Source organism: Calidris pugnax, unplaced genomic scaffold (genome assembly GCF_001431845.1).
Source record: "Calidris pugnax isolate Ruff unplaced genomic scaffold, ASM143184v1 scaffold99, whole genome shotgun sequence".
Lineage (NCBI taxonomy): Eukaryota > Metazoa > Chordata > Aves > Charadriiformes > Scolopacidae > Calidris > Calidris pugnax.
The window spans coordinates 2,507,520-2,525,846 of NW_015090836.1; the positions used below are offsets into that span (position 1 = coordinate 2,507,520).

At 43.3% G+C, this 18,327-nt stretch overlaps 1 protein-coding gene across 1 annotated transcript in view; it reads left to right on the forward strand.

Annotated features, from left to right (window-relative positions):
- PICALM (phosphatidylinositol binding clathrin assembly protein) overlaps nucleotides 1–17,424 on the forward strand; it is a 107,932-nt gene extending 90,508 nt beyond the window's left edge. The window contains exons 16-23 of the mRNA XM_014941548.1: nucleotides 904–1,035; nucleotides 1,125–1,155; nucleotides 1,961–2,060; nucleotides 3,537–3,560; nucleotides 5,695–5,754; nucleotides 8,995–9,099; nucleotides 14,171–14,273; nucleotides 15,906–17,424. Of these exons, the coding sequence (XP_014797034.1) occupies nucleotides 904–1,035; nucleotides 1,125–1,155; nucleotides 1,961–2,060; nucleotides 3,537–3,560; nucleotides 5,695–5,754; nucleotides 8,995–9,099; nucleotides 14,171–14,263 (545 nt within the window). The 3' untranslated portion in view covers nucleotides 14,264–14,273; nucleotides 15,906–17,424. The remainder of the gene's footprint in view (nucleotides 1–903; nucleotides 1,036–1,124; nucleotides 1,156–1,960; nucleotides 2,061–3,536; nucleotides 3,561–5,694; nucleotides 5,755–8,994; nucleotides 9,100–14,170; nucleotides 14,274–15,905) is intronic.
- Nucleotides 17,425–18,327: the final 903 nt, after the last annotated feature.

An 18,327-nucleotide genomic window follows, 5' to 3' on the forward strand; every position in this document is an offset into this window, starting at 1 on the left:
TCTATGTCCTGGAACTTTTTGTTATTTTTGAGGTATAAATCTCTTAATCTGTATTTACTGACACTGCTGGGACAGTGTTCCAGCCGAAGGAGGGAAAGAGGACTTTAAAAGGCCAGTAGCAGAATCTCTTCATCCAGTTTTTCTTTGATAATCAAGTAATTTTCCCTTACATGCTATTTCCACGTGCCCCCTGCTGAAATGTTTACGTTGATTTCCTTCACTGATTTTTTTTTTTGCATTAAACCTTCACACAGCAAAAATATCTTTATTTTTACATGCTGTCAAGTGAAATGAAGCCTGTATTTGTTGAGCGTGGTCAGAAGTAGAGCTGAAGTCACATCTTAATTTTATATATCTGTGCAACACGTTTTTGGCCCTTTGCCTACACGTTAGTCTTTTGATTATTTCAGAAAATGATAAATTATCAAAAGATACACAATTAATTTGTATTGTAGTCATAGTTAGGACTCTTTCTGAGCATTTGGAAAGAAAATACTTTCTGGTCTTTTGACATCGGACGCTTGACGTCTGATTCTATTTGGGCAAACCAGTGATCCACTGCAAGGAAATAAACATGCGTTTTTATAAGATTGAAATAATGTAGATATTTATTCTTTATTTTAATTTACGTTTTGATTGTGTTGCCCTCATTGTGAATCCATTCTGTGTAAAATTGGTGTCATGTAGGTTAAACTAGGAAAGTGCAGTCTCCTTTCTGTAGTAAATGCCTACTTTATCAAGAGGCAAACTAAGTTTTATCCCTCTTGTCTAGTGTATTACTGCCAAGTTAAATTCTTTGTATTTTAGCCATTGTCTTGAACTTGCAGTGTATTTAATTGAATGGCGTGAAGCTCATGTGAGGCCAGTCATTCAAATCACTTATTTTCTGTTTATCATTCCCAGGCTTTGATGAACTTGGTGGTCTCCTAAAACCAACAGTGGCCTCTCAAAACCAGAGTCTTCCAGTTGCCAAAGTACCGCCCAACAAACTGGTGTTAGATGATCTGGATTCCACTTTAGCCAACCTTGTAGGCAGTAAGTATGGAACCACTAACGTATAAATACTTATTTCATTATTTGATGTGAATAGAGTTTCAATAGTATCTTTTTCTACTTTGTGACAGATTTGGGCATTGGAAATGGAACTACTAAAAAGTGAGTACCCTTAATGGAAAGTGGAGCATTTTTATTCTCTTGATAATAGAATTTTGAACAAATAAAGGTTGAAACGTGTGTAACACTGTAATGTCAACCTTCAGGGCACACTTGGGGTTGTACTTTGTTTCTCATACAAGGTACAATGAATTGTTGGGAGCTGTTGGAAGATGACTGTAGGCCGAGTGGTGGTGACAGTGGTAACAGCAGGCAAGGTCTCCTCCTGTCTCTGATTCCTTCCAGGCTTTGTATAAAGAAATGAGTTCATCACAATGTTTCTTTGTAGCTGTAGACAATCTCAGCACACCGTACATACTTCGTGTGAGGAGATGGTGTGCGGGGCCGTACTAAAGATTGTGAAACTACAGCCTCTGACTTGGGGTTGACCTTTAGGGAAGTGGATTTTGAAGCAGGGTCAACATCTGCTCTGGCAGCAAAGCTGAGAATGCGATTGGTGAATTTCAGGCTTATGGGGAACATCTACACTAATTCCAGAATCACTCAGAAATGGAGTATGCAGTTGATTTTAGCTAAACAAGCTTGCCCCAAGGAAAGTCAAATGGACTAACCTACCTCTACTGGGGAGCTTGACTGGGATTAGATAATGCTGAGGTAGCTCATGTTGACCATCTTGCATTACTTTTCCTGGCCAAAACAAGCTGTTGTGAGACCTATCATCTGTGCTAAATGAGCTGCTTCAAACAAATGAATCCATGTTTCCAAGAGGAACCATTGTTTATCTGAGGGAGTTTTGTAAGAAAATGCACTGTTTTCTAACGATTCTTAAAAAAAAATTTATTTGAAGTGATGTAAACTGGACTCAGCCAGGTGAAAAGAAACTAACAGGTGGTTCCAACTGGCAGCCCAAGATTGCACCTACAACCGCGTGGAACGCTCCGACGTTGGTAAGCAAATGCTCGTTTTAAGATAATGAGTTCTCCACAACTGAGGTTTGTGGGGTGATGTCGAACGGAGAAATTTGGAAGTGATGGGTAGCTGCAGTACAAGGCTTGTAGAAAACTGTAGAAGCAGTCAGTTTGGGATGGGCAGTGCTTGGGTTTGGTTTCCTTAGCTGAGCAGTTCCAGTAGATAGTTTGGGATAGGACGCAACACGTGCAGCTTTAGCATAGACTTCAGTAGTGTTTGGCCAACCTCTCTCATGGCAAGATACCGGCCTTTGAGTTTCACTCAACTGATGTCAAATGGGGAATTCCAGGGGGCACTTTGCAACCTAGAAAAGTAAGAGTGAAAATGATGTTCTTCAGGTGCAGTGATAGGTCAGGTATGTATAACGTTGCTGCTCAGCCTACAATGGGCCGAGAGTCCTCTCAATTCCTCATAGAGGTGTCCATGCAGTGGTGTGGGCTGTAGCTTCTTAATGTGTGTAACTACTGCTTCCTGCCCCCACCTCTGCAGTTCTTTTTAATGTGTGTCAGTTTGGGTCATCAACTTCCTAGTATCCACTGTAGCATTGGCAAGGGTTTGGAGTGAGGGTTCGTAATTACAAACCAAAAAAAAACCCAATCCCAAAGGGGTTCAGAGTCTGTGTGAGTAGTTTTTACAATGTTAACAGAACATTTTTGCATGTGAATCCTCCTCGCCCTTTCCCCAACGCCCCGTGGAACTGCACACGGACAGAACCAGTAACAAATTCCCCCTGAGGATTTATTGCATCTGACTCTGTAACCGGCTGGGGGAGGCTGGACCCACAGCCCAGTAACGGAGCAGTGGGGATTTGGAAAGAGAGAGTTTTTCTCCCTGGATCCACCCCCTCTTCCCCGCAGGGAGAAGGGTTTGGACCTTACCAGAGGGTGTGTAGGTGTTGAAGAAACCGTAACTACTCACCTGCTTTATTGACTGGTGGTTGGAGTTTCCTCGTGTGCTTGAATCTGTTTAATAACTCATGTCTCGTACGTACATCTTCTTGTGACAAGTCATTACACTTAAGAGCTTTTATCCTTTAGAGATGCCGTTGAGACACTGCTCTTCCTGTGAAACTGTCCTATGGACATAAAAACCTTGACATGGAAATAATCTATGGGGAAAAAAAAATATTTAGTTTTCCTCTGCTGGTCTATTTATTGTGGAGTTGCTGCTGCTTGCTAAATAAATATGCTTTTAAAATAAGGCTTTCTCGTCTTTGGAAAAAAGGCATATACCAAATAAATGGACTCAGCAAAACAATTACAAACCTAACAACGGCGACAGTCTCGCAGGTGTCTGCTGTCTCAGTCAATGACTTGAATTACAAGAACGTGTTGGGGGAAACATTTAATGTATTTGTGAACTAAAAATGCTCTCTGTGTATATTCCGTTGTGTAAGTATTTGCTTCTAATCCAGTGTTATTGCATTATGTAATTGTTCTCCCTGGGGAATACAGAATGGCATGCACTTCCCACAATACGTAAGTGAAACGACCCGCAGCCTCTTTGCAATCGACTGGGCATGCTGATATTAACACTGCTCTTGCAGAATCTCATAACCTTCTTGCTATTTACACATTTCTCATGTTTTAAAAAAAAAAACGAAATCTTTTGGTGTGCAAAAAAAAAAAAATCAAGCTTTTTTTTCCAAGCATCCACGAACTCCATGGGCGGTCTGGTCTGCAGGCTCTTGACTCGAATGATGGCATGGGAAATTACCAAGATTATTTTTTTTATTTTTATTTTTTTCCTTCGCTTTTAAACTGTGCCATTTGCTGCCGGAGAGCTGGGGCGTGTGTCTGGGCTGCCTTTAATGCACTTGGTGAATTTTGAATGAAGGTGAAAAAAATGTTTGTGTTTGAATAACTGCATGAAACCTCACGGGCTTCTGTCACACTTGGCACTTTATCCACATTTATGATAGATCTTGATTTATTTATTTATTTTAAATTTATTTTAATTATTTTTTGTTTTGGTTTTAGTGGGGGGAGAGACCAATATGTCATTAATGCTCATAAAAAAAGCCAATCCATGCTGGCAGTTTGCAAAGGGCACGTGGTAACCTGTGCTGGCTCTCTGGGGAATGCAGCCTTTCCTTTCAAAGGATATTTTTTTTGTTTGCTTTATGTCAGCAGCGATGCTGCTCTTTCCCTGTAGCCTGTTCTTTGGTCGCAGGGTAACTCTGTAACTAAAGGACAGTAGGTCCGTACTTGAGCGCTCAAAAACTGAGTGTAGTCAGCCTGTGTTTGTGTGTGGAGGTGGGGATACACAAGCACAACACACAAAAAAAAAAAGGAATTTTGAGTTTAGCTTTGCCAGCTGTGAGGGATACACAGACAGCACAGGCCAGGTAATTTTTCATCAGGGAAATCTGTTCCGACGGCAACCGAAATGCCAGTGGCACTGGCTGCTGTCTGTGAAAAGGCAGCTGATACCTTAGAACTGAATTCAGCAACAGCTTTGCTGACGTCCTGTTCTTGATGTTACAATTTCTCTGCTTTCATTAATCCAGTAGAATTAATATTGTGTCGCTTCCCTCTTTTCTGTATCAATAATCTCTGTGTATCAAGAAATGTGTACGGTCTTTGTCTTGTCAGCAATAGTAGTCCCCCCAGCAACAGGGTGAAAATTGGACTGTGTTTTCTGAAAGGGGAGGCTGACAGGAGGTGGAGCCATGGACAGCAAGTTACCAGAATATTTATAACCACCAATTTTTTTTTTTCCAAACTATACCCCAACATTGTTTATCTTTGTAAGAGTTAATACCAATTTAGAAAGTGAACAATGAAACAGAACAGAGAATGTGCTTAGGATACGAAGAACTGTCTTTAATACATTTTTCTTTCTAAGTTATCAGCTGTTTTGTTGTTTTGGTTTTTTTTACTTCTATGTTGCCAAGTTCTTTACAAAACGTAGCTTCACCCCAGGCTTTGTCTGTTGACAGCTATTTACTGTCCCTTCATGGCTAGCTTAGGTTAAGGGTAACAGAAACCTGTCTGCAAAGTACTAAGAGGACTTTTAACCTGTTCAAATTCGCTGCAATAAGGGGCTGAGAGAGGGCACACAAGCTGGATAGTCACGTTAGAGCTGAGTTTGTATGGAAGCAGGGCAGGAGGATCCCCATCCTGTGTACTTCCTGCCTAAAAAGAATTCCCGTAACATCAGAACCAATGGTAGATTGGTCTTTCAGTCTTCAAAATTCTCTCAAGGTTCCTTGTGCACCATTACTTCTGATTTTGGAATAGAAGTAGATATTTCCTGGGATGAAAAAAAAACTTCTGCTTCCTAAATATTTTCTCTCCAACTTCTGTGTCAGGCTGTGTCCTCTGCAGAGGATGCTGAGAGAGCGGGTGTTTCATTCAGTCACCCAGAATCCTACCAGGTTAAAAAGCAAATTCCTAATTACAGATTTGCCTAGAAAACCTTAGCTTAGGTGTTGTGTTCCATCCGAATCGATTCGGATGCGCTCTTAAACAAGGCTGCAAATCCTGTTTGCTCTTTGCTGTGCCCACAACGAGCCGAGCGCTGCAGTTGGCCCTTTAGAAAGCGGTGCCTTCCCCTCGCGCGCGGGGCGGATCACGTCTCCTCTCAGCTCATCCCTGTTTCTCACCCCAGGCACCACCAGTGATGGCTTATCCCGCCACCACACCCACGGGGATGATGGGCTACGGCATGGTAAGTGTGCTCCTGGGGCTCCGACACACCGGGCATCATCTCACTGATTATGGTTTGGTAGCAGTCGTTTTTTTGCTGAAAATTGAATTTGACCTCCTATTGGTTAATTCTTCACCGATTCACCAAGTCCTGGGTTTCTCAACCACTTGAGCGGATTTATCTGAAAGATCTCGAGGTGCTGGAACGAGTGCAGAGGAGGGCAACGAAACTAGTGAAGGGCCTAGAAGACAAATCATATGAAGAGCAGCTGAAGGAGCTGGGGCTGTTCAGTATGAGGAAGAGGAGGCTGAGGGGAGACCTCATCACTCTCTACAGCTACTTGAAAGGACACTGTAGAGAGGTTGGTGCTGGTCTCTTCTCACAGGTAATTAACAATAGAACGAGAGGGAACGGCTTCAAGCTCCAACAGGGTAGGTTTAGATTGAACATTAGGAAGGAATTTTTCACTGAAAGAGTGGTCGGGCATTGGAACAGGCTGCCCAGGGAGGGGGGGGAGTCACCATCCCTGGCTGTGTTTAAGGGCCGTTTAGATGCAGTGCTAAGGGATATGGTGTAGGGGAGGACTTTGTAGAGTAGGGGAGATGGTTGGACTCGATGATCCCAAGGGTCTCTTCCAACCTCAATGATTCTATGATTCTATGAACTCTGCCCTTTCTCACCTCACTTAGTTTTTCAAAAACTTTTAAAAATTAAGGCAGTGTCTATCCTTGGTGGGCTTTCTTGGTGTGGTGTGTCCTAGAAATAAGTGTGTTGTGTGAGTGTAGAGAGATAAATTCACAACAGGAACGTTTTATGGGTGAAATAAAACCTCCCAGCCTCAGCAGAAGGTGCCAGTAACGACTGATGCCACAAAACTGGGGGTTTGTGACACCACCGTGTGCTGTGGGGCTGGTGAGAACTGAATCTCTTTAGAGACACACCAGGACCACCAGGCTTTTGACATAAACTTGCTGCTTGTTGCTCTGAGAAGTTGTCCAAATTTTTTGTTTTTACCTCAAATTTTAAAATATTTCTGAAATTACATGCCTTGACTCTTCTTGATTAGTATGGTGTTTGCGGAGCACGGCTTTGGGTGAATAAAAGGAGAGAGAGCTTCCTTAGGACGATTATTCTGTTTATTGGCTTACAGATTAATATAATAAAAATAAGCTAAATGCTTTATCATATAATCACATTAGATTAATGATTTATAGTTCATAGGTGCTTGGTGAATGAACTGCAAAGTGGCCAACAGTGTTCTTGAGGGTCTTTTGGGATAAAAATAGTCTTCCCCATTACCCACCCATGAACTCCCATAGTAAGTCGTTGTGGTTAAATTACCATCAGTTTTAATTCAAACTGGATCTGCACAACTTTGGCACTGGTGGTACTGGAAGCATTTTCTTAGTTATTTTAATTCAGCAGCTGGGGAAGGTAAGGTATGTAGGGTATAGACAGTAATCTTGCATTTTTTGTGAAGTGGCTTTGTAAAGTGGGGGTTAAATGCCAACATGCAATGGAAACTGGGATTACTGGGAGCTGTAGCTCCATTATCCTGGGTTGCTGTTCAGAAGCGTGTGGTGTCTGAGCAGAGGGGTGGGGTGGGCTGTCTCAGAACCACCACCAGTCGGCTGAAAACCCACCTGGCTTGTTGAGCCTTTCTCGGGACACTTCCTGCTGGGAATCTCTGAAATAGTGACCCATTTTCCAACCCTTGGGTTTGATTTTCCAAAGAGCAGTCGTAGGTACCGCAGTTGTGAGCGTGGCCATTTGGAAGTGGCAAGGTTTTCCCTTGGGGAGGGCACACAAGGACAGGCAATTTCCTTGGAGCAACCCCGTCTAGTTGAAGATGTCCCTCCCATTGGCAGGATCATCACGTTGGAACTCCATGATCTTTAAGGTCCCTTCCAACCTAAACCATTCTCTGATTCTGCGATTCCCTGCCTGCTGGTTCCTTTGGCTTCATTATGCCAGCAGTTATTTTTAATTTTTTTTTGTAGGATGTTTTCATCAGGGTTTCTTGAACGGGTTCACCGTGCCACTGCCCAAAGAGCCGCTTGCCAGGCTGGGAGGAGAACCAGGATTAGTGCAGGAGAAGCTGTTTGGAACAGGGCTGGGTTCAGTAGGGCTGCTGCAGGGTGTCAACCCAAGCCCGAAGGGAGTGCCAACAGCAGCACCAGGGCTGGGCATCTACCTAAAATAAATAAAACCTGACTTTTAAGACCATTAATATACGTTACACCTTAATTTGGCTCAGGCAGAGTGTCGGTAACACTTCAGATGTTGATTGCATAATGGCTTAACCTTGATTGTACACAGAGTTCTCAGTGTTAATTTCTCTTGAGCCCTCTGAGCTCTGAGCTGGGATCTGTAAAGCTGTTCTCCTGCTTTCGGCAGCAGAGAGGGGAGCGCTGTCAGAGCTGCGCTGGGGGAGCAAGAGAACCAGCACAAATACTTGTGCTAAAACAAGTATTTCAGTGTTTCACGTCTTTGCAGCAAGAGATGAAATGGGCTCAGTGGTTGTTGAGAGTATTTCTTTTAAAAAGATTCTAATGTTCCTTTCTAGTAACCTTTATTGGCAGAACGTTGTAGAAAGATCTGACATGATTGTGTATATCACAGAATGGTTAGAGTTGGAAGGGACCGTTCAAATGTTCCTTTCTAGTAGCCTTTATCGGCAGAACGTTGTAGAAAGATCTAACATGATTGCAGGTATCACAGAATGGTTAGAGTTGGAAGGGACCTTAAAGGTTCTCCAGTTCCAACCCCCTGCCGTGGGCAGGGACACCTCCCACCAGACCAGGTTGCTCAAAGCCCCATCCAGCCTGGCCTTGAACCCCTCCAGGGATGGGGCATCCACAGCTTCTCTGGGCAACCTGTTCCAGTGTCTCACCAGCTTCAACAGTAAACAATTTCTTTCTGATATCCCATGTAAATCTCCCCTCTTTCAGTTCAAAACCATTCCCCCTTGTCCTATCGCCCCGCTCCCTGATAAAGAGTCCCTCCCCATCTCTCCTGTAGCCCCCTTCAGATACTGGAAGGGGCTCTAAGGTCTCCCTGGAGCCTTCTCTTCTCCAGGCTGAACACCCCCAACTCTCTCAGCCTGTCCTCACAGCAGAGGGGCTCCAGCCCTCTTTTCACTGTTTCCCTTTCTTTAAATACTCACGATGTATCTTTCACTATTTCCCTTTCTTTAAATACTCACGATGTATCACTGCTCTGTGTGATTTGATGTTGTCTGGATTTTATTTTTCTTTGTAGCCGTCGCAGATGGGAGGCATTCCAGTAATGACACAGCCAACCTTAATATACAGCCAGCCAGTCATGAGACCACCAAACCCTTTTGGCCCTGTACCAGGAGCACAGGTGTGTATATTCCCCATAACTGGTGCTGGGAAGGGGTTACAGCTGGGTCAGTTGCTTTAAAAGCATGGAGTGGAAGCTGTGTGCTGATGTGACAGTGTTTTGCAGGGGACAGATGGGGTGTGTGGAGCCTTTTAGGTCTGTGGCTGTTCCAGGTGGGTTTAAGAACACGGTATCAAACCTGGGGAAGCTCCAGCCCCACGTGGGGTCCTTGGTTCTGGCCGCTCCCTGGGAGCCACGGGCCACATTCAGCTCGTTTGAACCATTGTCTTCTCTAATAGAGAGGTCTCTATTTCTGAAAACAGATTTTTGCAGTAGGAGAAACGTTTTAAAAAAAAGAAATAGCAAGGGAGGATGGACAATCTTTGAACGTCTTCATGCCAATAGCAGAAAATACTGAGCTCGTTAAGGCTTTGTTGTGTTTGTGAACTGTAGTTGGAGGCAGAGCCAAGGTTAGGGGCAGGTTGGAACTGTGGTATTAACAGTGTGGGTTTAATTACCAGGTGAATGTTTCTGTGGCAGAGTTCACACTGTGCATCGTGTCTCTGTTAGAAATGTGTAATATATTGGACTGTATTTTGATCTTACTATTAAGAGCTCTGTCTTTAGAGGTGCCTGTTCAAAAACACGTATGTAAACTTCACTCAAATCTGTGTTGGCTTAAGTGTGATTTTTGGGACTGGAGTGTGGAGGGAAAAGAATTCAGCACTGGTTTGGAAAGGAAAAGAGCCTCAAAGCTCGCTCCAGTGCCCGAATCTGATCCTTTAACCAGGGAGGCTTTGCTGTGTGCTGCCAGTGGGCAGAATGTCTGTTTGCTTTGCTAAAATAGATTTATTTTTTCATTATTTTTTATGCTTTATCTGAAAGGGACGCTATTAGCTTGCTTTAGCTAGAAGTGCAGCTTTCAATTGACTTTCTCTTGGGTTTCTGAGGGCTGCTTCGCATTTCCACCGGCTCTTCAGACAAGTGATTTGGTATCTTTCATGTGGGTTTTATACTGTTTCAAGGGGAAAAAATGTGTTTACAAGTATATAGAGAAGATGTTAAAGGATTCTCAAGGATAAGAGTGTTTCTGCAATGCCCAAAACATCAGTTTTGAAATGTCCCTTTAAAAAAAAAATATATATATATAAATAAATAACCTGCCTACCTGCCTAATTTGGTTATAGCCAGGTAGGTCTGAGAAGCTGGGTGAGCCTTTCTGCTTCATTTGACGCTGCAGGGCTTGGTCTGGGCTGAATCCCTGTCACAACAGGAGCAAGAGGAATTAGTCAGCAGTGAGATGTGCAGAGCTCTGCTTATTGTGTTCATCTGACAACGCGTTTGGCTCCTGGGAGACTTAATGGGACAGAATGCACACCCGTTGGAGCAGCGGTTGCTGCGTGAGCAGGAAGGGTTTCCCTGAGACACAGAGTCTGTGTTGTTGGGAGGTGTTGGGCTTTCAGAAGCCTGATGCCAATAAAGCAACCAAAATGAAGCAAAGGCTGCTGCGAGCTGTTCCCCAGACACAGCAGAGATGGCATTTACTAACCTATGGCCACGGAGGGGAATTACAACATTATAATCTAAATTTACTGTGTGTTCAGTCTTGTGGCTCTTCTGAGAGCGTATTTGTCTGTTTAGGGTTAGGTAATACCCCCGTTGTGCTAGAAATAGGAAAATAGAGAAATAAAAATGTGTGTTCTTGGTATAAGTAGACAAATCGTAATGACTGAATGATCTTAAAGGTCCCTTCTAACCTAGACAATTCTGGGATTTTTGTGAACTTACAGTTAAGGCACAGGATTCAAACTGCCTGCATCCCACGTGGATCCCGGGACACCAGAACTGTAATTCAGGTTTTGGCCGTGGTGTCATCACTGCTGAAAACAAAATTGGTTTTCGTATTTACATTTAAAGCACCAGATTCTATCACTTACCTCCAGTCTGCTGATAGAGCTTGGTTTTTGTCTACAGTAAAGAAATGGAAAGTACTTAAAAACTTAATGACAGAGGAAGTTGTTGCCAAAATATTATATTGCCAAGATGTAGCATGTTGGGAACTCCTCCTGCTTTGTACACAGACCAGTAAAATAGGTGTCCCAATCTTGTCCAGTTTCTTTAGGATTTAAACTGGTGTTTCTAACTTGATACTCTTAAGGATTTTTAATAAATATACTTTTCAAATCTCTAGACATAACTATTTTGCCTCTTTCAAGTGTTGCATTTATGTGCTTGCAACTGTATTTCTAATTGTTGCAATAAAAGCAAGGGTAGTTTAGGTTTTTTGAGGGCAAAATAATTTGAAACAATTGAGAATGTTTGTTTCAAGAACAGCTGCAGCTTTGAAAAGTGCTGAAGTTATGGTTTTAAAAGAAACTGGTGTTTCTTTTAAACTTTTTTCTTTTAAATCACTTCTCTTGCATTAAGGTCAGTATTTCGTGTTTGAGAGAGACCCACTATTTTATCAGGATGAAAACTGTTTTGCCTTTCTCACTGCAAAACACCATATCGTGGTAGCCAGAGCATCGAGAACGGTCTGATTTAACCCCAAAAGGACATAGCCCTAGGAGGGGAAGCAGCTGAACAGTGAAAATTTGAAGGTGTAAAATAGAATAAGGAAATTACTCAGCCTTTTGCCAGCCCCTGTGTGAATTGTGGTGCCGTGGTCGTTAACGGCACTGAATTGTCCAGAGAAAGCAATAGCAGTGACTGCCTGGGGAGGGGGATGAACAGGTAAATGTGCAAATAGTTTTCAGTGGTTTTATGGGGTGTTTTTTTGGTTTGGGGTCTTTTTTTGTTGTTTTGGTTTGTTTGGTTTTTTGTTGTGTTTTTTTTTTTTTTATTTGGAACTGGGGAAGAAGAGACGAAGTCCAGGACAGACTTAGGGCAGAAAGCAGACTTCACGGGTCCTCCTTTTTGGCACATTAATCCTAAAATACATATTAAAGCATCCTGTTGGACTTGTTAAATGAGAAACCAGTATCTAGTTAATGATGGGACTTGGCACAACGCTCACTCGTGGACGGGTTCCTCTGCGTTATTGTGGCTTTGGGGAGGTTCTGCCTTTGTTGGAAGCAGCACGAGGGGACGACTGGTGGAGGTGAGACCAAGCTTTGGGTTTGATCTGGCACAGGACGTCGTGTTTCAGATCCCAAAAGTGCTGGGCAGCAAAGGAGAGACTAAAACCAACAGCTCTGGGGGTGCTGGCACTAGAGGAAGCGGTGGCCAGTGCTGCTCTCTTAGAGGTTTCTAAGGAGAAGTATTTAAGGTGGGTTCTGGTTTTCAGCTATATTTATAAGTGGTGTTCTGAAAAGATGTGATGTAGGAAACTTTAATTATACTTTCCATGTTTTTGGAGGGGTTTTTTTAGGCCTCTTTTGTAATAATTATAGGAATTTCATTAAAACAGGTAGTTACTGTACGGTCCTGTGTCTCGTCGGCATTTAGGAAGTAGCACTGTCAGGTTTTTTTCCCCCCAGTATTTAACCTGAACAGGTTTTGTGAAACGTCACCAGTTCCTGGTTCCGTGCTGATGTGACACAAAAGAGAGAGCTCCAAACCCACCAGTCTTCCACGCTGCTTTCAAACTGGGACCTTACTTTGGACTTAATACCAATTGGAGATTTGCTGACTCAATTTAACGGGACTTTTAAATGTGTGACACTGAGTTTTTGACCACAAAGAGGAGGAAAGTCTCCTCCCATCGAGAAAGGGGAACTTCCAACATCTTGAAACAGCTTCTCGAGCGCTTCCCATTCTGTCTCATGACTCTTCCATAACGTGTCTGTGGGGACTGGATCCCAGTGCCCCACTGGGAGTGGGGTTTGGGGAGGGAGGTCGAGATTCCAGCCCAAGCAGAGTCTCCTGATCCTGAAGGAAACTCCTTCTCCCCGCGGGGTTTCTGAGATAGACTTTAAGGTGAGAAATTTAAATTTGCAGTGGCAATATTTGCACTCTGGGCACTTCTGCAAACAGTTCCCCTAAGGCTGTTCCCCGTCAGGCAGAGGTTGGCAGACGGTCAGCATTTCCAGAGGAAATTTGTGTCTTTCTGAGATGTTTTTTGCCAGGGGCATGAAGAGCAAGTGTGCGCCAGTGCTGGGGGACTGGGGTGGGAGCAAACTGTTCCAGTGACAGAATCCAGAATGGAGAAAGGTCTCTGGTTTATTTGCAACTTCAAAAGCCTGCAAGCTCTCCGAGGGAGGAGGGCACATAGAATTTACTAAAGCACTGTTTGTAACTGGGAAAGCACTAACAAAGAAGGAAAAGGGCTAAAAAAAAATAATAAATTGACAAAGAGCAGATATTGCTACAACTGCAGCCGGGAGATTATCGATCCCTTCCAGCAGCAGCAGCTGGAAAGCCAGTATTACCTGTTGTTACATGCTTTCCAGGGCTGTGTTTGTAGTGTGGTGCTTTAGGTGGCTACAGGATGTGAGTTTTGTCAGTAGAGATAGTACAGACCATCGCTCTCACCCTTCAGCTCTCACCTCAAACCACAGCAGTTGACTAAACTCTCATCCATTTATTTTTTGCCTACTCCCAGAATATATCCCGTGTTCTCCTGAGCCCCAAACTGACAATTACGCCTTGTCTGCTCTCCAGCTTCTTTTTATACACATCCTATTTCCAAGGGAAAAGATGCTGAGAGCTGTTTCTCCTGGAGAAGGTGCCTGGAAAGCTGCTGTGCTCTGGTGGGACCCCCAGGCTCACCTCTCCCTGCCAGCCCGTAGCGTTGCCGGTGAAGTGGGGAGAGTGGGAGCCTGTTCCCCAGGAGTGTCAGGCTTCAGGTTTTGTATCTTCTTTTGAAGAAAACTGCTGTGGAAGTGTGAGGTTATCTGCTTGTTTGGCAAATTCCAATGGGAGTTTCCTTTCTGGGGAGTCATGTCCGGCTTGTTTCTGCATTACACCGACCATCGAAGAGACTTTCTGTTTCTCCATATGACCAAACACCTCGTTTTAATAGTTGATTTCTGCCAAGTTTGCCTCTTAACCTCCCCCTTGTCCTTTCATTACACGTTCCGCTTTCATATTCTGTCATTCTGAGACCTTTTTTTCTTTTTTCTTTCCCTTTCTCTGTCGTCTTTCCTGCTAGCTGTCTGCAGCATCCAGCCCTTCCAGTCAGAGTCCTCACAGAGCCTCAGGAAAGGATCCCTTTGCAGAGCTCTCTCTCCAGGATTTCTTGTAGAACAACTTAGGTATTGTCCGTGATTCTGGGGAGATGCTGGTTTTCGTGATATAGAACAAAGTTGAAGTTTTGATTGGAGTTTTATTAACATGATTAGAGCTGTTTCTGATGAAAATAAGTCGAGTTGGAAGCGCTGTGGAAGGGACTTGGGAACTCTGTCGATGGAACTGCCGCAGTTTAAAGGCCCCATCAAGTCATTTTGCTTCAGTCCTTTCCAGTCTTTTGGAAATAAAGTTTTCTGGTTCCTTCCTGAACTGCAAGAGCCACCACACGTGGTCCTTGGCTGCAGCTGGGGAGAAGGAACTGGTACCACCTGGTGTATTGACCATTTGTCGCAGGTGGAGTGATGAACTGCGCTCCTAAGAGAGAAGTAGGGAAATATTTATTCAGGTGAAACAGTGATTTAACAAAATAAATGTGATAAAACCAGTAGTAAATGTGATAGTGTTTTATGAGATTCGATGTCAGGGTGCGCTCTATTATTTACTGCAGAGAGGACAGGGTCAGACAAGCTGTCAGGGAGACCCTCCCATTGAGTCATGCAGTTCAGAAGGTACCCCCTGGCTATCTAAACTCCTTCTCAGAGAGGAGTCCGGGTGCAGCTGGATCCAATCCTAGTCCCAGACTTGGACAATGGTTTATGTCTAAAGGATTATATATGTGCAATCAATCCTTCATATTACTTAACTAAGATTTCAAGTTTAGCATGTTATTAGTCACTTACTGAGAATCTGTTGTGGCAAGGAACCTCTCAACCTCAAGGAGCAGAACCTTAAGTAGTGTCCTCACCCAAGGGGAGACCCTGGTGTGCAGCTGCTGCTGTACAGGAGAGCTCAAAGGGCTCTGGGGCTGTCCACTATTTATACAGTAAGATAATTAACCCATAGTCATATTCTCATGGGAACAAAATCTCTAGGTCCCCACTCCAGACAGTGTTTTGGCTGTGTCACCAGCCATCCCCCAAAGTCCAGGTGCAAGTAATTGCAACGGATGTTGTGATGGTCATTGAGCAGGAGCTGGTGGGGAGAAAAGGGGGAAAAACAGTGGCACTGCCACACTGTTCCTTGGGGAAAACACTTAGGGTTTGTGGCTTTTGGCAGCCCCCTGACTGCTGCTGGCATCTGCTCCTGCCCCTCCACCAGGTTCCTTCACCAAAGAGTTCACTTTATGTAGAAGGTGGCACTTGGTTTCATGCACGTGAGGGTTAAATCTTGGTACCGATGGAGTTCTGTTCTTTAGCAATCAGAGGCAGGTGGAAATTACATACTAAAATGAGTGAAAACACAAAAAAAATCAAGAAGATAATGTAAAGTTCTCTTCTTTAGTGTAAAGTTCTTCTTGAGTTCTCTTCATAAGGATGTTGATCCGTGTTACGCAGCCGCTGGTGACGATATTGCAGGGATAAACAGTTTTATTGCTGGACAAAGCATTGGGATGCAAAGGGTTGTTCCAAAGGCTGGTGTAGCTGGAAGAACATCCTGCTGGTTTTTGGTTGTTTTCTGCCCCTGATTTGGTAAAATTTTTATTTCTGTTTAAAACTTCAGTTCTTGGGGTAGCCTGGGCGTTTGAAGAATGGAAATGTTTGAAGAGTGAAGTCTTCCTTCTGTTGGATATTAACACAGGGGTTTTTTAATCTTTCCAGATTCAATTTATGTAACTGTGTTAGAGGGAAGAGCAAGGAACGTCTCCAAAAAGATGTGCTCACCAGTAACCCCCCCCACCTCCGGGAAGAAAATAAAATGGACTCTGGTCTCTCAAACTCTCCTCTTCCACGAAACGATGCAGCGAAACGATGAAGAGCAATGAAGGAACCTGGGACAACTCCAGAAGAAAACATCGATCCGTGATTCAAAGCCAAGAATTGCCGTGAATTAAGACTCAGATCTCTCTCTTTTTGCCCTGGTGACTAACACCTCGATACTTTCAGCTTCTAATATCCATAATCGGTAACGTAAGAAGAGAAGCCTTGATTCTGGAAATTGAGATTTGATGTTTGGAAATGCCTCTGGAACACGGAGCTGGGTCCTTTACCGTAACTCGAAACAAGACTTTGGGCCGGGGCGGGGGGTGGGTGTCAAATCCTAACTCTTAATTCTGCAGTTACCTTTTCTTCAGTCCTCACAAACGTAGGCACAGCAGTAATGGAAATTAACTTTTTTTAAAAAAAATTATATATTCAGTTTGCAGTAGACATTCCTTATGTATTATTGTTTGTATTTATTTATGATTATCAATTTAACATTAATATTGTATCAAAAAAAAAAAGAAAAACAAACCACAAACCTCCTTCTGAAAATGAGTATGGATGTATACAGTATGTCTGATTTTTATCCACAAAGAATGAATCTGATTCAGAATGCTTTTCCGCTGACATACAGAGCACTAAATATTTTAAAGGTCTGAATCTAATGAATTCTCAGTATATATGGGAATTAGGGAAGAGCTGTAAAATGCATTAATCCTTATAGTCAATTCTGTGCCTAGGATTTTGCAAGGGAACAGTTAACTGACTAGAAGAAGCACTACATTTTTAATTCAGCATTAGTGCGTTGGGAAGGAACTTTATTGCTTTGTGCTTGGCATGTCATTATTTTTACATTTGACATTATAAGGCCTTTCCAAAATGAATGTGAGGAATTGCTTTCACTTTAAGACTTTCCTTCTTTTCTGTAAAAAAAAATAAAATAAAATTGAGGTGGTGTGTGTTGGGGGGGGAGCCTTTTCATTTGGCTTGTGCCATGTTTCGGGTCACGTATCTTTTAAAATAAAAAAAAAAAAGAGGGGGGAAGTAGCTTCCTTACATGTGTCTAGTGGGTATTTAGTTAACGAAGAATTAAAGTAGCACTGTTGATCGGTGCTTTGTGTAAATACATCCTAACTTTGGGGTGGAGTGGGGCCTTCAGAAGGATAGTCATTAATATGAAAGCAATTCTGGACATGAATTAAGCATACTTGCTGCATTGTCTCTGCAGATTCTATTTTTGTTTAAAATATTAAAATGTACGTTAGCAAAAATGGGTGGATTTTCAAATAAAATGCAGCTTCCACAGAAACTTTTGTTACGGTATGAAAGTCTGAGGTGCTTCTTTTCTTTTTTTGCTGCTTAAAATGTGCACTGAGAATTTGCTTTGTTTACTTAATAAAATACCAAATGTATTTGATACGTGCATATTGTGTTGCAGGAGGCGCAGCACCGTGAGGGACGTGACCCAGAGAACCCCTTCCTGGGGGTGCTGCAGTAGAGACGGCCTTAGTCCCGCTCTAACGAGCTGTCTCATTAAGAGCTGGATTCCCTACTTAATCGGGTATTTCACCATCTTCTAGTTTTTCAGAATATTCCTGGCAATAAACCTTGTACTGTTTATAACTGAGCAAGAAGCATTAATGATCTTCTAGTTTTTCAGAATATTCATGGCAATAAACTCGTACTGTTTATAACTGAGCAAGAAGCATTAATACACCAAAATTACAGTAGAGCTGGGGAGGGACTCTCTGTCAGGGAGTGCAGAGAGAGGATGAGGAGTAATGGTTGTAAATTGGAAGAGGGGAGATTGAGATGAGATCTCAGGAAGAAACTCTTCCCTGTGAGGGTGGTGAGACACTGGAACAGGTTGCCCAGAGAAGCTGTGGATGCCCCATCCCTGGAGGTGTTCAAGGCCGGGCGGGAGCTTTGAGCAACCTGGTCTGGTGGGAGGTGTCCCTGCCCATGGCAGGGGGGTTGGAACTCCCTGATCTTTGAGGTCCCTTCCAACCCAAACCATTCTATGATTCTATTCTATGAAAATAATCATTTAGGTGCCTTCCCTTATGTTCCAGCAGAAGGTGCTGCTGGGGGAGCTCTGAAGAGCTGGCTCAGACCCCTTGGGTGCCAGTGTCGATGACAGGGAGCTGTGACAGGAATGGAACTTCCCTCTTCTTAACGACCTGAGCTGTGTCCTGCAGGATGGACATCATAAACCCATCGGTACAGAGCAGGAGACTGATAATTTCTTTCTGAATTAAAAAAGCCTGCAACTGAGTATATGATGCATTTGCCCAGATGTGGGGAACTTATATGATATATA